This window comes from Carcharhinus amblyrhynchos, chromosome 23 (assembly GCF_965287045.1).
Source record: "Carcharhinus amblyrhynchos chromosome 23, sCarAmb.v2.hapA, whole genome shotgun sequence".
In the NCBI taxonomy this organism is placed as follows: Eukaryota; Metazoa; Chordata; class Chondrichthyes; order Carcharhiniformes; family Carcharhinidae; genus Carcharhinus; species Carcharhinus amblyrhynchos.
The window spans coordinates 31,096,704-31,115,314 of record NC_137346.1 but is presented as its reverse complement, the minus strand read 5'-3'; the positions used below and the strand labels follow the sequence as shown (position 1 = coordinate 31,115,314).

At 38.8% G+C, this 18,611-nt stretch overlaps 1 protein-coding gene across 1 annotated transcript in view; it reads left to right on the top strand.

Moving 5' to 3' along the window:
• The window catches only part of tyw1 (tRNA-yW synthesizing protein 1 homolog (S. cerevisiae)), a 143,118-nt gene that overhangs the window by 53,567 nt on the left and 70,940 nt on the right, over positions 1–18,611 (top strand). The window contains exons 10-13 of the mRNA XM_080210647.1: positions 1,729–1,847; positions 5,285–5,394; positions 13,122–13,299; positions 15,198–15,333. Of these exons, the coding sequence (XP_080066773.1) occupies positions 1,729–1,847; positions 5,285–5,394; positions 13,122–13,299; positions 15,198–15,333 (543 nt within the window). The remainder of the gene's footprint in view (positions 1–1,728; positions 1,848–5,284; positions 5,395–13,121; positions 13,300–15,197; positions 15,334–18,611) is intronic.

Sequence of the window (18,611 nt, the reverse complement as noted above, 5' to 3'; positions counted from 1 at the left end):
AATTTCCAAAGCCCTTCACAGGAATGCGCTGGGGAAAATTTGTCATTGAAACAGAACGAGATATTAGGATGGATTTAAACAGGTGTCTTGAAAAAAGACTGGGGGTTGGGAGGGTCTAGGGAGTGAATTCTAAGTTTTGGGATTGGACAGGTTAAAGTATGGTTGAGAATGGAGAGATGAAGAAAATTGCAGACTTCCCAGAGAATTTTAGTGCTGGAGCATGTTACAGAAATAGGACAAGACCATTGAGAGATTTAAAAACAAGGATAAGAATTTTAACATCAAGGCATTGCTGAACCAGGAGAACATGTAGGTCAACTAGCACATATCATTCAACATAGGAACAGAAGTAGGCTGTTCAGCCAATCGAGTCTGTTCCACCATTCAATGAGATAATGACTGATCTGATCAATAATCCTCAACTTCACTATCTCACTTTATCCCCATAATGCATGATTTTCTCACAGGTTTAAACTCTGTTTACCTCCACCTTGAACATATTTAATGACCCAGTCTCTGCAACCTTCTGCAGCAAAGAAATCCAGAGATTCTCTATCATCTTAGGGAATAAATTCCTCCTCTCTGTTTTAAATAGGTGACTGAGATTATGCCCTCTGGTCCTGGAATCTCCCATAAGGGGAAACAACCTCTCCACATCTACCCTGTCAAGCCCCTGAGAATCTTACAGGTCTCATTCTTCGTCTAAACTCCAATGAGTACAGGTCCAACTTACTCAACCTCTCCATGTAAGAAAACCCCTCTGTACCCAGATAAACTTGAACACCGCAGGGGTGATGAGTGATCAGGTCCTGGCACAAATCAGGATATGGACAACAGTTTTTAGTAAAGTCACATTTACAGAGGTGAAAAATGAGAATCCAACCAGGAGAGCATTGTAATAGTCAAGTTTGGAGATCACAAAACCGAGAAGAAGATTTCAGCAGCACATGGGCTGAAGCAAGGGTGGGGATTGAAACAAGGTGATCTTGATGTTGATGTTACGGGATCAGTATAGGTGTATGCTGTGGATCTGCAATCACATGTAGACGAGAGCAGATAAGAATGGCAGATTTCCTTCCCTACTGGACATTAATGAACCAGATGAGTTTTTACAATTGGCAATGGTTTCATGGTCATCATTAGACTTTTAGTTTCAGATTTTTATTGAATTCAAATTTCACTGTTTGCCAATATGGGATTCGAGCCCTGGCCCCCAGAGCATTACCTTGGGTCTCTGGATTACCAGTCCAGCAAAAACATGACTACGCTACTGTCTCTCCTGATGAAGTTTCATCTCATTTAAAGCCTCATCTCTTCCTACTTTTGTGGTTTTATTTGTATAAAGTGAACTATAGGTTTACCTAACCTCTGAGACTGTTGAACTCTTTTTAATAGTATTAAGACCTCACTCTTGTGCAAGGATCTTTCGATCTCATATTATTGCTAAGACACCTAGTAATTATAATTGGGAACTTTGAGGAATTCCTCAATGTCTCTCAAACTCCCACTACTGCTGTATTTGTTCGTTTTGTTATGTCCCCATTTGGTCCTATATTCCATACAGTTAATTCATGTATCTGCACTTGAACTGTCATCCACAAGTTCTGTACCATAATATCTACCTCTGTACTTGTTCTACCTCCATTGTATTTGCTCCTCTTTGTTCCCTATATGGGGTTTCATTGACTGATGTGTAAGTTTTTTGTTGCAACTCTCTTATTTCCGCAGTCCATGCTTCGAGGTCGAGGTGGCTGTTACAAGCACACGTTCTATGGCATTGAAAGCCACCGTTGCATGGAGACAACCCCAAGTCTGGCCTGTGCCAACAAATGTGTCTTTTGCTGGAGGTAAGTACTGATGATGAGCGTGATTAATTTCATTGATTTCTTTAAGTTTTAATTTGCTAATGGATTTTATGGATTAAACCCAGTGACATAAAATAGCATCACCAGTTAAGTGAGGAATTGTCTTATCAAGGATTCAAAACACAAAAATGTTAGGGTGTTTTAACTTATGGGGAAACCTGTTTCCCGTCACATCAGTAATGCTGTCATATTTTCTATCAACCCTTCCCATGTTCCACACCCCCCATATTATTCTGAGAATTCAGTACTTGCATTTATGCCATGAAGAAGTTCATTTTTTGTAGATCTTTACAGAACTTTAAAGTTCATATTGTGGAGGTTCTAAAGGCACAGCACAGTTTAGTTGGCTTCTTCGTCTTCCTAAACGTAAATGTTATGATTGAGTTACAAAGTCCCGGAGCCACACGTTATAGAATCTGCAGTACAGAGGGAGGCCATTTGGCCATCAAGTCTGCACTGGCCACAATCCCACCCAGGTCCTATCCCCATAACCCATGTATTTATCCTAGCTAGTGTGCCTGACACTAAGAGGCAATTTAGCATGGCCAATCAATCTAACCCACACATCTTTGGACTGTAGGAGGAAACCCACGCAGACACACGGAGAAGGTGCACACTCCGCACAGATACTGACTTGAGGCTGGAATTGGTGCTGTGAGGCAGCAGTGCTAACTGCTGTGTCACTGTACCGCCTATTGCGTAGTCAATCTTTTTGAAGCTATTGATCTGCTTGTGCTGGTTTTGTAGGCAGGCATGTATGTTACATCAAAACTGGACGTGGAAATCAGTAATGACTAATATTCCAGAACAAAAGGAGAGGATTAAATCACATAGTTAAAATTAACTGTAACTGATTGCGTTCTTTTCCTCTAAGCATAAAAGAAGTAGCTTGTACATCATTGATGTTCATTAGAGAATTTTAACCTTTCAGTAACAACGTTAATGGTCCCAGTTGGATTAAAAAATAATTTTAACTTATTCTGTCATCCCTAAGATCTAAGTAGTATCCTTGGTAGTGGAAGATTAATTTGGGCTAAAAATACCTGTGATTTTATGTGCGTGAATTGCACCTTAAAACTAACAGTTAGAATTCTAAATACTAGTGAGGGAGAGACTGAGGTTTAAAGAGGTTATTGTGGTTCAGGAATTTTTAAGAGAAAGTAGAGTTCCTGGAACAGACAAAAACATCCCGCTCCAGTGATTTTGTTTGACAAATACTGGAGGGGGTTTAAGCAGCCCTTTTGTGCTGCATTATTCATGTGGAATAGAGTAGGATCATCAGTTGCATAATTGCAATTTTTAGTTCTGAACCTTAAAGGAGTCATTTATTCTAACAGGATAATGTCCTATAATGGAGAAATTATGTTTGTGAGGATTATGATGATTGCTCTCCGCTGTGTGAAATTGTTTTTTTTTTGAAGAATTGTAACGAGTCATTCCATATTTTGACATAGTTTTTTTTGATGTTTTTGTAATTTAGCTGTAGACAACATAGTGCCTATATTTGCCTAATGACAACTAGCTGTGCTCTTCAATGTCGACTGTTGTGTATAAACCACTCTGAGATGTTTTAGGATGCTGTCTTGGAATAAACCGTTTTGTTTTAGTCTATTAGACTCTATTTTTGGTTGATCACTAGTGATCTCTCTTTCAAATACATTTCTCAAGACTGAATGACCTTGGGTAGCACAACGGCACAGTGGTTAGCACTGCTGCCTCACAGCGCCTGGGACCAGGGTTCAATTCTGGCCTTGGGTCACTGTCTATATGGAGTTTGCAAGTTCTTTCCATGTCTGCGTGGGCTTCTTCCAGGTGCTCCAGTTTCCCCTCCACAGTCCAAAGATGTGCGGGTTAGGTTGATTGGCCACGCTGTATTGACCCTAGTTTCAAGTGGATTAAGAGGGTAAATATGTAGGGTTACGGGAATAGGGCCTGAATGAATTGTGGTCAGTGCACACTTGATGGGCCGAATGGCCTCCTGCACTGTAGGAATTCTACGACTACATCTGGATGCAGTTGGAATCTCAGAACAAATCTAAATTTGCTGCAGTCCAGTTGACTGACACCTGTATGACGAGGGACAGAGTGTGTAACAAAAATGTCTTCATTGTCTGTCAGCTTATCAATTATTTACTTTATTGTTGGCCACAGCATACATGAGGTGAATATTAGTTTCTATTGATTTTTGTTTTGCAATGCACAATATTGTCAGACAGGACAAATGTTAGCCAGTATATACATTAATTCTGATTCCCATCAGTCATTAGCGATGCCAATACATTAAACATCTAATTAGTTATAATTAAAAAGTCATTATTTTAATGATCCTGACCTGTGTGTGGTGGGGGAGAGCAGGTCTGAGCTTGTTCATCAAATAATTTTGTGTGTAAATACACGCATTTATCTACCTACGTAATTGGAAAACATTATGTGTAAATAAAATGTCTTTTACTGTGTTATCGCTTCACAGCATCTTGAAACATGTTGAGGAAAGATTTTGGCATAGGTTAAAAACAACTTGTGTCTCAGATCAAAAGCTTAATAGTTTAAAGTTTATTTATTAGTCACAAGTAGGCTTACATTAACTTTGCAATGAAGCTACTGTGAAAACCCCCTAGTTGCCACTAGTGCCTTGATCATGGGTGGGGCTGTTTTTGGAATTGCTGTTTTCCTGGCTCCTGTTTGGATACACTGAGGGAGAATTTAGCATGGCCAGTTCACCGAGCCAGCACCTCTTTCAGACTGTGCGGAGTCTGTATGTCCTCCCTCCAACAATCAGTGACCCAAGCAGGGAATTGAACCTGGGTCCCTGACACTGTGAGGCAGTAATGTTAACACTGTGCCACCATGCTGCCTCCTATCAGAAGGGTCAGTGATTATTGCACAGCTTTTGTGGCCAGAAGATATTGATATGGGGGAGATCTATCTAGTTCTGTTGAAAGGCAACTTAAGGAAAGCATCTCTATTGTTTTGATAAATTGTGAACAAGAACAAGATTTGCAAGTTACTGTGACAGCATTCTTTACAAAGAATACTCTTCATTTGCATATTCTTTGTTACGAAATCATTGTAGATGTACAGTCTCATTCAGATGATATGATTGTAAGATAAATCCAACTATTGAAGCAAAGAATCCTATGATGTATTTCAGGAAGATGATGTGTAGTAACAAAGGTTCCGTTCACTGCACTATTCTGTGTATCATTAATTAGACTTTGGACAGGTAAGACACGTTCCAGATTGTTAGGGACGCTGTTTATTTAGATAGTCGGTGACTTTGAACCTGAAAAGACGGCTTCAAAAAAAATTCAAAAACTTAACAAAGGGTATCTCAAAATAAGAAAATTGAGAAAAATGAAAAAGTACAAATGTTATAAATAAGTAACCATGGCTGACGTTGAATGTGTTTATTGTGACAGGCATCATACCAACCCGGTTGGAACTGAATGGCGATGGAAAATGGATGAAGCAGATGTAATTTTAAAAGAAGCAATTGAAAATCATCAGAACCTGATAAAACAGTTTAAAGGTAAAAAGTTGTCAATTTGTATCAGGAAATTTCCGACATTTGGAAATTATCTGGCAATTCTTTTGTTCCACATCATTAATAACAATGTGGTAAGTGGGTGAAAATGGCTAGCAAAGGAACAGGAACTTTTTACCCAGTGTCCTGCCCCTAGGTCTACCCTCTTTCAATCACATAGCTTTGAATTATAGGATAGTTCAGGTCAAGCAGTCCATCTTGATGCTTATCCTTCATAAGATCAAAAGTCTTAATCCTAGTGCTTAGCTGTTTCCACATCTGTTCATTCTTTTTTCCTTCAACCATCTTTCTAATACCTGGGTAAGATGTTCTTTTGGAGAGTCAGTGCAGACTTGATGGGCCATAGAAATTCTATGGCATGACATGATCAATACTTCAACCACAAAATCATATAATGTATTCCACAGCCTTACAACCTTGTTCTCCAGCAGGCCATAAATTTCTTGTTTAGTTGTTATCAAGTGACCCTGCTTCAGTGGAAATAGCGTAATTTTATCTGCTCTCTCATCCCTTGCTAATTTTAAATGCCTCTTTCAAATCACATCTTAATGTTTTCTAACTTTTTTAAAATTACCTTGTATTTGTCATGACCCTGGTGAATTTGTGCTGTACATTTTTTGTTGCTTCTGCATCTATCCTACTGTGGTTTTTAAAATTTACTCACTCTTGGGGTGTAGGTGGTACTGGCAAAGGCAGTAATTCTGCCCTGAGATGGTGATGTGATGTAGAGATGCTGGCACTGGACTGGGGTAAACGCAGTACGAAGTCTCACAACACCATGTTTAAGTCCAACCAGTTTATTTGATAATAATCCCACAAGCTTTCGGAAATGGTGTTCCTTCGTCAGGTGTGTGGACTTAAACATGGTGTTGTGAGACTTCTTATGGTGATGTGAACCAGCGTTATGAGCTCTTGCTGCCCGTGTGATAATGTGCATGATGCTAGGTTGGGAGTTCCAGGGTTGTTTCTCAGTGACCATGTAAGAAGGGCAATAATTGTCCCAGAGAGGATGGCATGTGACCTGGGAGGGGAGTGTAAATTTGATGGCGCCCCTTTGCACCTGCTGCCCTTGTCCTTCCAGATACTGAAGCCTAAAATTGCGCATAGTAACAAATCATAGTAACTTACTATGGCCTTGCTAATATTTTGTTTAAATTCACCACTACATATTGGTGTTATATTCCATTGCCTTTTGCCATAAAACCCAGTATTCTATTAGAACTTTTGTGGTATTATCTACTTGAAGTGCTGCTTCTATAATTCCTTTTGAAGCTCAAACCTTAGGCATTCTGCTCTTTCACGTCATTCAGCTATCCCTCAAAGTATAATTATTTTTTAGTCCGAGTGAGATGTTCTACCTCACATTGACTGATGTTGAATTCCAAATGCTAGTTTCATAATTAAGTTTTTTAACCTAATCACAGTCTAAAGCAATGCTCTCTTTTTACTCTTTTTTTTGTTTGCAGAGTTCTTGTTTATTTCTTATGATGACCCTGGGACTTGAGTTCATATTTCCAGTTGTGTTCTAGCTAAATACAGCTAACAGAAAGTTTGGCAGTTTTGATCTTAATTCCTGAAAACAGCAATTCCAAAAACAGCCCCACCCATGATCAAGGCACTAAAACAAAAATTTAAATTTTCTTTAACAAACTCATGGGAATTGATTAGGAGTTCATGCTGATGAGGTGAATCCCACACTATTATAGTATAGGGAGTGAATGGAGAGGAAGAATGAGTTGTGTTGCTAAAGTGAACTTAGAATGTATTTTAAACTTTTTAAGCAGGTTTACTGATCGATGAGCTGACTACCTATCAGGCAGGGAAGCCAGAGGCACCAGACTGCAGCTAGGGAGTGGGAAGGAAGGAGGGCAAGATTGCTCTGAGGGGTGGGAATCATGGTCATGGATGGGGGAGAGGGAACGGATTGTTGTCTGAGAGTGGAGGAATGCAATGATTGCAGACTGAAGTATCGGCTGATCATGGAGAGCGAAGCAGGTAACTTTGTTAGCTTGGAGCAAATATGCCCTCTAGCCTGCCAACAGTGCTGCACTTAGAATGTAGTTGCTGTTCTTCTCATCTCCTTTTACCTGCTGGGTTTCCTGAGTCCCAGGAAACTCAACAGGAATGGATTAAAATGAAACAGTTTGTAAATAAGCAGCACAGCTCCTTCAAATGTTTTGCTGACCAGGCCCTTTCCTGAGAGTGGGTTGGTTGTCTCTGTTAAAACTGGAAGTGGGTGGACCTGAGGTGGGTTGGGGCTGTGTTTGAAATTATTTTGATTTTAACTTCCCTTCTGACCCAAGTCCACCCATTTTGCTGGTGGGAGAGACACTGGGAGGAGCAAAGTACGCCCCTGTGTTTCTGTCTGCTAGCCATAATGAAGTTGCAGAATAGGTAAGAAAAAAGCTGTTGTGATATATACTTGGCACAGAGATTTGCTGTAATAAGTGCTTATTGCTTTTCTGTAAAGCCAACTTCTACATCTCCAGTGCCCTCAACAAGTGCACCCCTGACATTGTGTACAGTGTTTTCCAGAAAGGCAAACGCCGATAGGCTTAAGTGCCATTTTGGTTTTTGAGAACTGAAGCACAGCATGCTTCCTGAAATTATGCAATTTAGTTGACCCTCAAAAATAAGCCTGAGACTCTGCTTTGCAGCAGACTGCCATTTCTGGCAACTTTAAGTTTTTCTGGGGCTGCTCTTGGGAAGGGCAAGAAATCCAGCACCAAGACTAAGAAAGAAGTATGCCTGGTGGGGCCAGGTTTAAGGAGAGTTTGACATAGAACAATACATAGAAACAGGCCCTTCAGCCCACAGAGTTGTGCTGAACATGATGCCAAATTAAACTAGTCTCTTCTGCCTTTCTTTGGTCCATATACCTTTATTATTTGCATTTTTATGTGCTTATTTAAAAGCCCCTTAAATGCTCCTATCATATCTGCCAGCACCATCACCCTTGGCAGCATGTTTCAGACATCTGTTTAAAAAAAGACTTGTCCTTCACATCTCACCTCAAATTCACGCCCCTCATATTAAACATTTCAACTTTGGGAAAAAGATTCTGACCGGCAACCCTATCTGTGCCTCTCATGATCTTGTGAACTTCTATCAGGTCTCCCCTCAGCCTCTGACATTCCAGAGATACCAACTCTTGTTTGTCTAGCCTCTCCTTCCAGCTCATACCCTCTAATCCTGGCAGAATCCTGGTAAACCTCTTCTGCACCCTCTCCAAAGCCTCTACACCCTTTCTGTAATATTTAAGTAGAAGCCACGGACATCTGGGGAGTCCCACAGAGAATGGGAGCATAGGAGCTGTGACTGTAAGACTGGTGGAGCCACGACAGATCAGCCATGATCTTATTGAATGGCGGGGCAGGCTCGAAGGGCTAGATGGCCTACTCCTGCTCCTATTTCTTATGTTCTTATGTGATGGAGACAAGTCACATGGTTCTCAAAAATCATCAATTTTCCAGAAGAATTGCCTAGTTAGATTAATGAAAGAGAATAACTTGTGTTTCTGGTTGTTAATAATTTGGCTGTTTTAAATTGAGGATACCATTTGAATAAACCAGGCTTCATAGTTCAAATTAGGTGAGAACCAATTGCAAATACTGAATCACTGCCAGTTTTAGAATCAATGTTAGGGATTTAGGAACTTGGACAGAACACTTTGGTCTATAAATCTTGTTTCCCAGAGTGTAAGCCCTGTAGAGTTTCATTGGATGGAAAGCATGAAGCCAAATGAGATGCAGACTGCCAGATAAATTTTCCTCGTTGAAATTTGATCAGTCACTGTTGTCAATAATATATGACTATAATTTTGCACTGAGCAATATATTGCATTAAGTTTTGTTTATATGGCAGAACTAAGTGGGAAAGTATGTGGGGAAAATAAAGCAGAACTTTGTCATTAAAAACAGCCTTGTCTCAGCCTGTAGCATGTAAGAAATAAAAAGTACGATAGTATGCTCATGACAGATGATATAAGGCTTTCTCTGGTAATAAATTCAGTGTTGGCATGGAGCTTCTTTATGCAAACTGGTGCATTCTACAACTACAAGTGGAGCTGCAAATAAATAAATGTACTCTGAATATATTGTAGCTGAGGTGCAATTGGATGGAAATATGGGTAAGGCCATGTTTAGGAATTAAACATTAACCTGTGATTGACTTTGACAAGAATGTGTATTTTATATGGTGTTAATGAATCACAGGTAATCTGAAACTTGATGTTTGGTATTCTTAAAATTCAGTAAATAGCTAGTAATATTTGATAGAAAACTCATTCTATCCATTTTTATTTCTGTATTCCTCTTTCAGATCATATGACTATTTGTCATTTTGGATTATAAATTGTATTATCTGTTTAATGCAATAATGGCAAAATAATAGTGTATTTCTAAGCTGAAACATTATGCACTATGTGCCAGTGATTATCCAATATTGTATTTATAAGATTTATAAAATCAGACTGAAATATTTGAGTAAAGAACAAATGAAAAGCAAAGTAGCTGCAAATCTACCAAGCAGGAGGCACTGAACAAGTGTGCAAGCAGTGAGCTAAAGATGAGCTGCAAAGAAAATCAACCATTACAATTAGAAATTCAATGAAGCAAATCATTCCAAATAAAAGTTTACATCGCTTTGAGCCTCCATATTGAATATTCTCAGCTAAAGTTTACTTTTAATAAAACAATGTTTTTAAAAAGTTATGAATAGTTCTCGTCAACATTCTTCTCCTATTTATCGAGTTATCTATGCGGTGATGTTAATTTAGGAAAAATGTTTTCCTGGAGAGTAATCCTGTTGTTTCTGCAACCTAAGGTTCAGGATCGAGCTGTGGATAAATATTATGTTCTGCCACACTATTCTCTCTTTGTACCACCTATGCATTTCATGTTTTTTGTGTGACAGTAGATGCTTTTTAATCTTGCCCACACTGGCTCAGCCAGTTCTGCTCTCAAGAGCTCGTTTTTGCTACCCCTGCAGTGGGGACTTCTGCTAATGTTGTAATGTAACTGTATTGTGCCAGAGCAAGTGGCACCTTGAGGAATGTGCTAAGAACTAGGAGTAGGCCATCTGGCCCCTCAAGCCTGCTCCGTCATTCAATAAGATCATGGCTGATCTTTTTGTGGACTCAGCTGCACTTACCTGCCCGCTCACTATAATTCCTTTACTGTTCAAAAATCTATCTATCTTTGTCTTAAAAACATTCAACAAAGCAGTTTCAACTGCTTCACCGACAGGGAATTCCACAGATTCGCAACCCTTCGGATGAAGAAGTTCCTCCTCAACTAACTCTGCTCCCCATTATTTTGAGGCCGCACTCCCTAGTTCTGATTTCACCTGCCAATGAAAATCAGCTCCTTGCTTCTTCTATTCCCTTCATAATCTTGTATGTTTCTATAAGATCTCCCCTCATTCATCTAAATTCCATTCTTCTAAATTAAAGACCTTTAGTTTTGAGTATAGTCCCCAATCTACTGTGTGTGCGTGCATGCACGTGTGTTCCACGCCACACAGACAGTCACCCAAGGCGGGAATCGAACCTAGGTCCCTGTGAGGCAACATTGTTAACCACTGTTAAGTGTTGGATCTGGTAGCAAAGGAGCACTTTTGTTCAGAAATAGGACCAGTGATTTGCCAAGCCGCTGGTGGAAAAGTTACAAGGTACCATAGTTAGAGATAAAATAAATCAATCAGTAAAAATGAGTGGAGGGTAGATTGCATTTGACAAACCTAACCTAACTTTTTGAGAGAATGTTTATAGCTTGAATAGGATCAGTGTTTCTTTGGGCTTCCAAAAATTGAGAGAAAATCAAAAAACCCTGAAAAATGGTTGAGAAAATTTAAAGATCATATCTCACAGAAGAATGTGGTGGTGTAGGATAGAGATGACTGTGAGTCAGGAGCAAAGGTTGGTAGTAAACAATTCAGGCTGGAGGTGGGATGTTTGTGATGTTGGTATTGCCGTAATTTTTGTTTTGTTTCCTCTACATTCGCCTCCTTTTCCGCTTCTCCTGCTGACCATCTCCTCTCTTCTCCCGACCTCTCTGTCTCTCTTCATTCTCCTTCCTTACTACATACGTTCATACATTTAAAAAAACAAATTCTGAACCAGTCTGTTCAAAAATACACATTGATCCCTGGTTTTCAAAAAGCAACTGAACTAAAGCTTTTAATAACTAGCTTTGTCAACCCTCCAGGTATTAAAATTTAATCTCCAGGACACTGTTGGGAAGAATACAAAGAATAAAAAAAACAGAAAGGACTTAATGTATTTTATGTGCTTGCTTTGAACGGTTTAGTTTCTTAGCTATGAAATATTATGGGGAACGGTGGGGGTATGGGTGGGGAGAGTATTTAACCAGGCAAGGCAATTGCAGGTTGTGTTGAAACCTCCAGAGATGTGACCAAGCCAAGTTGGCAAACTTATTAGTTAATAAAAAATACAGAGGCGTTCAGCTGCTAAAAGGTACTGATGTATCCTGAGAAATTGGATGCAATGCACTTACTCTGCTGCGCATTCCAAATTCAGCAAAAACATCGCAGCTCTGGGCAAAAACAACATGTCTTAGAACAGGATTATATGGAGGCTGAGTGAGCCTTTCAAGTGAAAACGTCAATGTAGCCGTCCGAAGGCACTAAAGACCTTTTAATTTCAGAAATTATTCTTACAATTGTGTAATACATAATTTTATTTAAAATTGTATTTTGTATCATAGTAATTTCAGTGAATGAGAAAAATTATGGGTCTTTGTTAACTTCCTAGTCTTTTTTTAAAACAGTTCTACGATGCTCAGTGCAAAATTTATACTTCTGACATTTTGCATTCAAGAAATTTCTGTATTGGGCAGGAAAGGAAGATAACTTGAAACCAAACCAGGTTTAAACCCAGAAAGCAGTGTTCTTTACCTCCACCTTTAACCTTGAATAACATTTCTTTAATGGAGCATGATCCAGAACAGATCTTAGCTTAAGTACTATAATATGTCAGAAAAAGAATTTCATTTTTGAGTGTTTTTTTTCCATATAAAAGCCGTTTTGATTCATGAATCCCTTTCCAAGATGCCACTCAAAGACACCAATATATATTTGAAGGTTGTAACTATTTTAGTGAGAATGCATATTTTGACTCAGAATGACTTCTAAACAGTTATTTGATTCATACTTTTTATCCAAGATTTACTTTATTTTTTACTTTACTTTTACTTTAATTAGAGGCAAAATACTTGGTTTGACCACATTCTATAAGGAGTGAATTAACATTGTCTGAATACCAAAAGGAATGAATTGACCTCTTTTTTTTAAAATGGGGCTACATTGCAAGCCAGGAGGAGATAGCTACAAAGGAAATTAAAGTGCAGACCCAGTTTACCTGTTGTTTTACCATGTGTAACAAGTGTAAAACTTTTTGATGTTAGCTAGAACATTAGGAAGTGTGGGCTGGAACTTTCTGGCTGTTCACGCCCCACTGCTGCTACAAGTGAGGAGGGAGAATTTGACACTCAGCCAAACCTCCATTTATTGCAGCGGGACCAGAGAATCTCATTGCAGCGAGCAGCCGGAATTTTCCGGCTGTGATCTGCAGCACTGATGACCTCCTGCTTCCGGTAAGTGTCAAGGTCGTTATCTTGGCTGAAATAATTCTGGCCCACTGGCCCAAATGTAGCACAATTGATGTTTTGCACATATGTATGTTGTTTTTCCAGGTGTGCCTGGGGTACAAGCTGAACGTTTTGCAGAGGGAATGATGGTGAAGCACTGTGCATTGTCATTGGTAGGAGAACCGATCATGTACCCAAAAATCAACCAGTTTGTAAAACTGCTGCACCATGAAAACATTTCCACTTTCCTAGTAACAAATGCTCAGTTCCCAGAGGAAATCAGGTGAGAATGATCAATTAAATTGATAGAGGAAGTTGTGATACATTCAAGAAAATTAACTTGTGTATTTTAAAATTAAGATGCTTTGTGGAAAAATGATTGTTGATTATGTGGTTTTAACTATCTTTGAAGCTCCAGTGAAATTAATAAAATATTTACTAAGCTTTTATTTGACTTTCAGTTAATTAAATTAGAATAATTAAATAGCTTAACACCTTCAGCAGCAACTTATATAGCACCTTTAATGTAATAACATGCCCCACAGCACTACTATGCAGGAGCATTAAAGCAAAAAGTTTATTTATTAGTCACAAATAGGCTTACATTAACACTGCAGTGAAGTTACTGTGAAAATCCTCCACTCCGGCGCCTGTTCAGGTACACTGAGGGAAAATTTAGCATGGCCAATGTACCTAACCTGCACATCTTTGGACTGTGGGAGGAAACCAGAGCATCCGGAGGAAACCCATACAGACTCAGCATAGATAGTGACCCAAACCAAGAATCGAACCCGGGTCCCTGGCGCTATGTGGCACCTAACCACTCTGCCACCATTATCAAGCAAAGCATAGAAACATAGAAAATAGGTGCAGGAGTAGGCCATTTGGCTCTTCGAGTCTGCGTCACCATTCAATATGATCATGACAGATCATGCACTTTCAATATCCCACTCCCGCTTTCTCTCCAGATCCCTTGATAGGCAGCATGGTGGCACAGTGGTTCGCACTGCTACCTCACAGTGCCAGGGACCAGGGTTAATTCCCGGCTTGGGTCGCTGTCTGTGCGGAGTCTGCACATTCTCCTCATGTCTGTATGGGTCTCCTCCGGGTACTCTGGTTTCCTCCCACAGTCCGAAAGATGTGCTAGTTAGGTGCATAGGCCACACTAAATTCTCCCTCAGTATACCTGAACAGGAGTCAGGCGACTAGGGGATCTTCACAGTAATTTCATTGCAGTGTTAATGTAAGTCTAATTGTAACAATAATAAATAAACTTTGAAAAAAACACCTTCAGCTGCAAGAGCCACGTCCAGCACCCTATTGAACATATCTAACTTGAAGTATGCCATAAATGTAAAGAGATGTGAGGTCAGATGACCAAAAGCTTGAGCAAAGAGTTAGGTTTTATGGAGTGTTTGATAGGAGGAAAGCAAGGTAAAGTGACATAAAGGTGTATGGAGGGAATTCTGGAGCTTAGGGCCCAGGCAGATGCACCTTTCTGCTTATTTTCCTTCCCAAAATGGGAAGCACTTAGCCTATCATTCCTGTGTGGAGCAAAGTAAGAAATATTCTTGTAGCCATGGTAATTATATTGCTGGTTCAGTGTTCAGGATGGTAATTGCTTGGGGCTTGCACAGAATGAATGTTACTTGATACTTGTTAGCCCATGTCTAGGTATTGTCCAGGCTTCACTATTTGTGAATAAACCTGAACACTGGAATCATCGAGGAACAGTCTCAGTCCTCATTTATTGACAGAGGAATGATCATTAAAGAAGCAAATGAAAAAGGTTAGGTGAGGGTTCTTCTCTGAAGAACTCCAATGATATCCTGGGACTGCAGCATCTAACAAACAAATGTCTCCAGCTGTTAGAGGGTTTGACATTGACACCAGTTTTAGGTCAATTTTGTATGTTTTTAATTTAACTCTGCGAACCAGATATTTTTGAATTGGGAGGAAATAGTTTAAGTGCAATCATGTATTTCCCATTAGTTTGTCAATAGATCTGAACCATAGTAATCTTGACTATCATTTTCTTGGTCAGAATGGGAGCAAAAGAGGGGAAGACAAATAAGTGATTCATTTTCAGGAATTTGGTCTCAGTGAAGAAATTCTCCTCTGTTCTGAACAATAAGTTTATAAGTGAAATAATTTCCTCAAATGTAATGTTCCTTCACTCAGGAAACTTGGACCAGTTACTCAGCTTTACGTCAGCGTGGATGCAAGTACTAAAGATAGCCTGAAGAAAATTGATCGTCCTCTCTTTAAGGACTTTTGGCCAAGGTTTCTTGAGTCCCTGAAGGCCTTGGCAGACAAGGTATTGAGATTATTTATTCAGTTTTACAAATATATATTTGCAGCTTTTGAATACATCAGTGTGCCATTGTGATATTTAAATATGAGAGAACTAAGAGAATATCTTTGATTTAGATATGCAAAAGGATCTTGAAATTGATTTATAATTCAGTTCATTATAAATCAATGGCCCTGAAGTGAATTTTTATGCTTTGATGCATTCTGAAACTTTGGCTTTCATTCTTCAAAAACGCTTTGATTCTGCCACCCCAACTCCAACCATCCCCAAAATGCAATCATACACAGTCCCTAGCTAGTTATCTCAAGCCAATGCAAGCAATTAAAGGTATACCATGATCAGCTGATGAATTTAGCTGACTGAATACTCAACTCTTTTCAGTTGGCACCTTCCTGGCTTAAAAAATAGTTGAGAACTTAAGATCTCGCTCGAGCGAGGCTGTAAAATCCCACCTGAAGTCAATGGGCATTTCCATTCTCCACCCCTCACCCATTCCAATTGTTTGGCAGAATTTTGGCGCTTGTCTTCAGTTAGATTTACATATGTTATGTACAAAATGCAGTTAACAGGTATCAATATTCAATTATGAAGCTGTTTAGCGTGTTCTCAGAATAAGTGATTACTGGTGGAGGTAGGTTGACCGGCAGCGCTCTAATATGAAGCTGTAATTGTGTTCAATATATAGATTAATAAATAGATCGTAAGGTTTTACGTTAGATATATTTTTACAGAAATCGACAAAGATGGTGTTTGTAAATGGATTTGATTAGATGGCGTTTGGGTGTATTTGTAACAGGATACGATTAGTGTAACATTTCCTGCTGTGGGGGTAATAATAGATTCAATGCCTTTTGTTTAGGGAAGCCTCATGTTGTTTGGGATACGTTGAATAGTTTATATTTGTTAATAAGTGGCATAAATTTTGTTGTATGCATGCAACTGAAGCATTAAGTACTTATTGCTTGTTAGTAAGTATGAGTAATATGGCTTTGATATAGGTTTATTGCTAATTTTAAAAGGGGATCAATAGCTGGAAGACTAATCAAAATGTTACCAACTGTAGTCACTGTGAGATAGAGATAGATTATCTATAGGACAATTAATTTCAACAGTAATAACCAATTCTCTGGGTAGTGATTTGGCATCTATCCACATCCCTATCTATTTAGAGGATGGAATGCAATTACTAGCCTGTTGGAAAAATAATTTGAGGATTCTACAAACAAGTTAGCCTCCTTTCTGAATGAAATAAGGATCAATATGAGCAGCAACATTGTTGTTTAGCTCACTTAGCCATATTTCTGACATGTGATGAACCAGAACTCCATGCGGGATTTGCATTTGAAGCCATTAAACAACACAATTTAAAAATTCTGCTAAAATTCAACTTCTATTTTCAAATCAGGAAACCTCTATTATGAAAGTTAAATATTATTCTTCTGTATTATTCTTTTTCTTCTATGTAAACCTATTGCTTGGAATAATCTGTACTTTTACTCTGAAATGTGTGAAATGCTGAGTTCACGATAGGCGGTGCGGGGTAGGGAAGTGGGGAGGTGGGTGCGCAAGGCAAGAAGGCTCTTGTGAGCAGGGTGCTGTAAATAGGCTGGAGGGGGAGAAGGACTGGTGAGGGCCAAGGGGTGGGGTTGGAGAGAGACGATGGTTGGGAAATGATGTAGGGATGTATTTAAGAGGCAAGCCCCCCCCACCCCATCTGCCACTAGTAGAAGCTGCTGGGCTGGACTCATTGTGTGGTGCCCTCCCACTGTTGGTTCAATCTGTGGTAATGGATGAGGCATGAGTGGATGGCCTATGGATATTTATGACCCCATCACTCCAGGGGTCTGTAAAATCCAGCCCCATATTAAAAGTCTCAACTTCCACATTACTCATTGTGTTCCACAGGTATGTAGTATTTAATTTTCTTATGCATGTTTTAAGCTAATTGCATATAATTCTTTGCAGTTAATGCTTGTGCCTTAAATTTTCTTCAAAGGAGCCTAATGTGTTCTATTTCCTCAACTGGTTAACTTCATTTCTAATAGCTTTGGCTTTGGCTACAAGGATGAGATAAGTTCCAACTTTGAAGACAGGAAATTTATCTTGTCTGGTATCAGGATTTTGTGACCCTTTGGTAATATCCCGATTTCATCATGCGATAGTAGGCCATCTTTCTTACATGATAGTAAAGGAGCAGTACTGTCTGGACCATTCCAGGAAAGCTACCTCTTCACATGGTTTGTCATTGAGATTCGATTTCTTTCCTCTCTGTAAGAATCACCTTTATCGATTGACACTACTTGGAAAGTCTCCAGCGAGTAATTGCGTGGCTCCGTTACAGCTCTTTTGTTTTGCCAGTCATAGCCTGACATGAAGGTGGACTGTAAAATAATTAATTAGAATCAACAGTAGTGATGAATTTTATTTTGGTTATCTACACTCATCCTAGTGGTTTTACTGGGTACAATTACAGTGCTTAAAGAAAATCAAAATATGGCAACTCTGCAAATTCATAGTGAATGACTCATATTGTAAATGAATTTGGATTTCATCGACTTCGTGTATTCCTCCTGCAAAAATGATCCTTAGTCAAATAATAAAAATGCAATGCATGAACGTTGTTTAATGCTCTTACCATAAATCTAGCATAACATAATAAAAGTCTAGCCTATTAGAAAGGAAATTAATTTTTTCTCATTCGTTGTATTTTTTCTCCTATATTTATGACTGCATTTTACTTTGAGTACATTCATCTAAATAATTTACTGTATTCTGAAGACATTTGTAATGAAAGTGCTGCTGAGATTTAAATCATTTTATATTATTATTTGTGCTCACTTTGTTCTGTTGCATTCATTAATATCTCCAGCAGTTCTTTCCAATATCCACCCCCAGCAAGGATTAGTTTTAAATTTGTTGATTAGAAATCAGATGCTATAATTGAATCAATACTTGTTCACTTAAAGGCTTTTTTTGTAGTGAAAACCTTCTGAAAAAGACAAAGTGTAACTTACAACCCTTGAATTTTTAGACTCTGCTTCAGTTTGCAAAGTATGTCTGTAACTTCCTTTGTGTAGCAATAAATACCCCTAGATTTTCAATTATGAATTTGTTGAACATTAACATTAAACTTTTGAAAATTTCATGCATCAAATTTACAGAGTCGTTTTATATTGAACAAAAAAACTACCTGCAATTTCTTAAAACCCAAATATGCTGCGCTCTATAAGATGTTTTAACTTATGTCTTCTCTGTTGACATCAGACTTCTGAGTGGACATA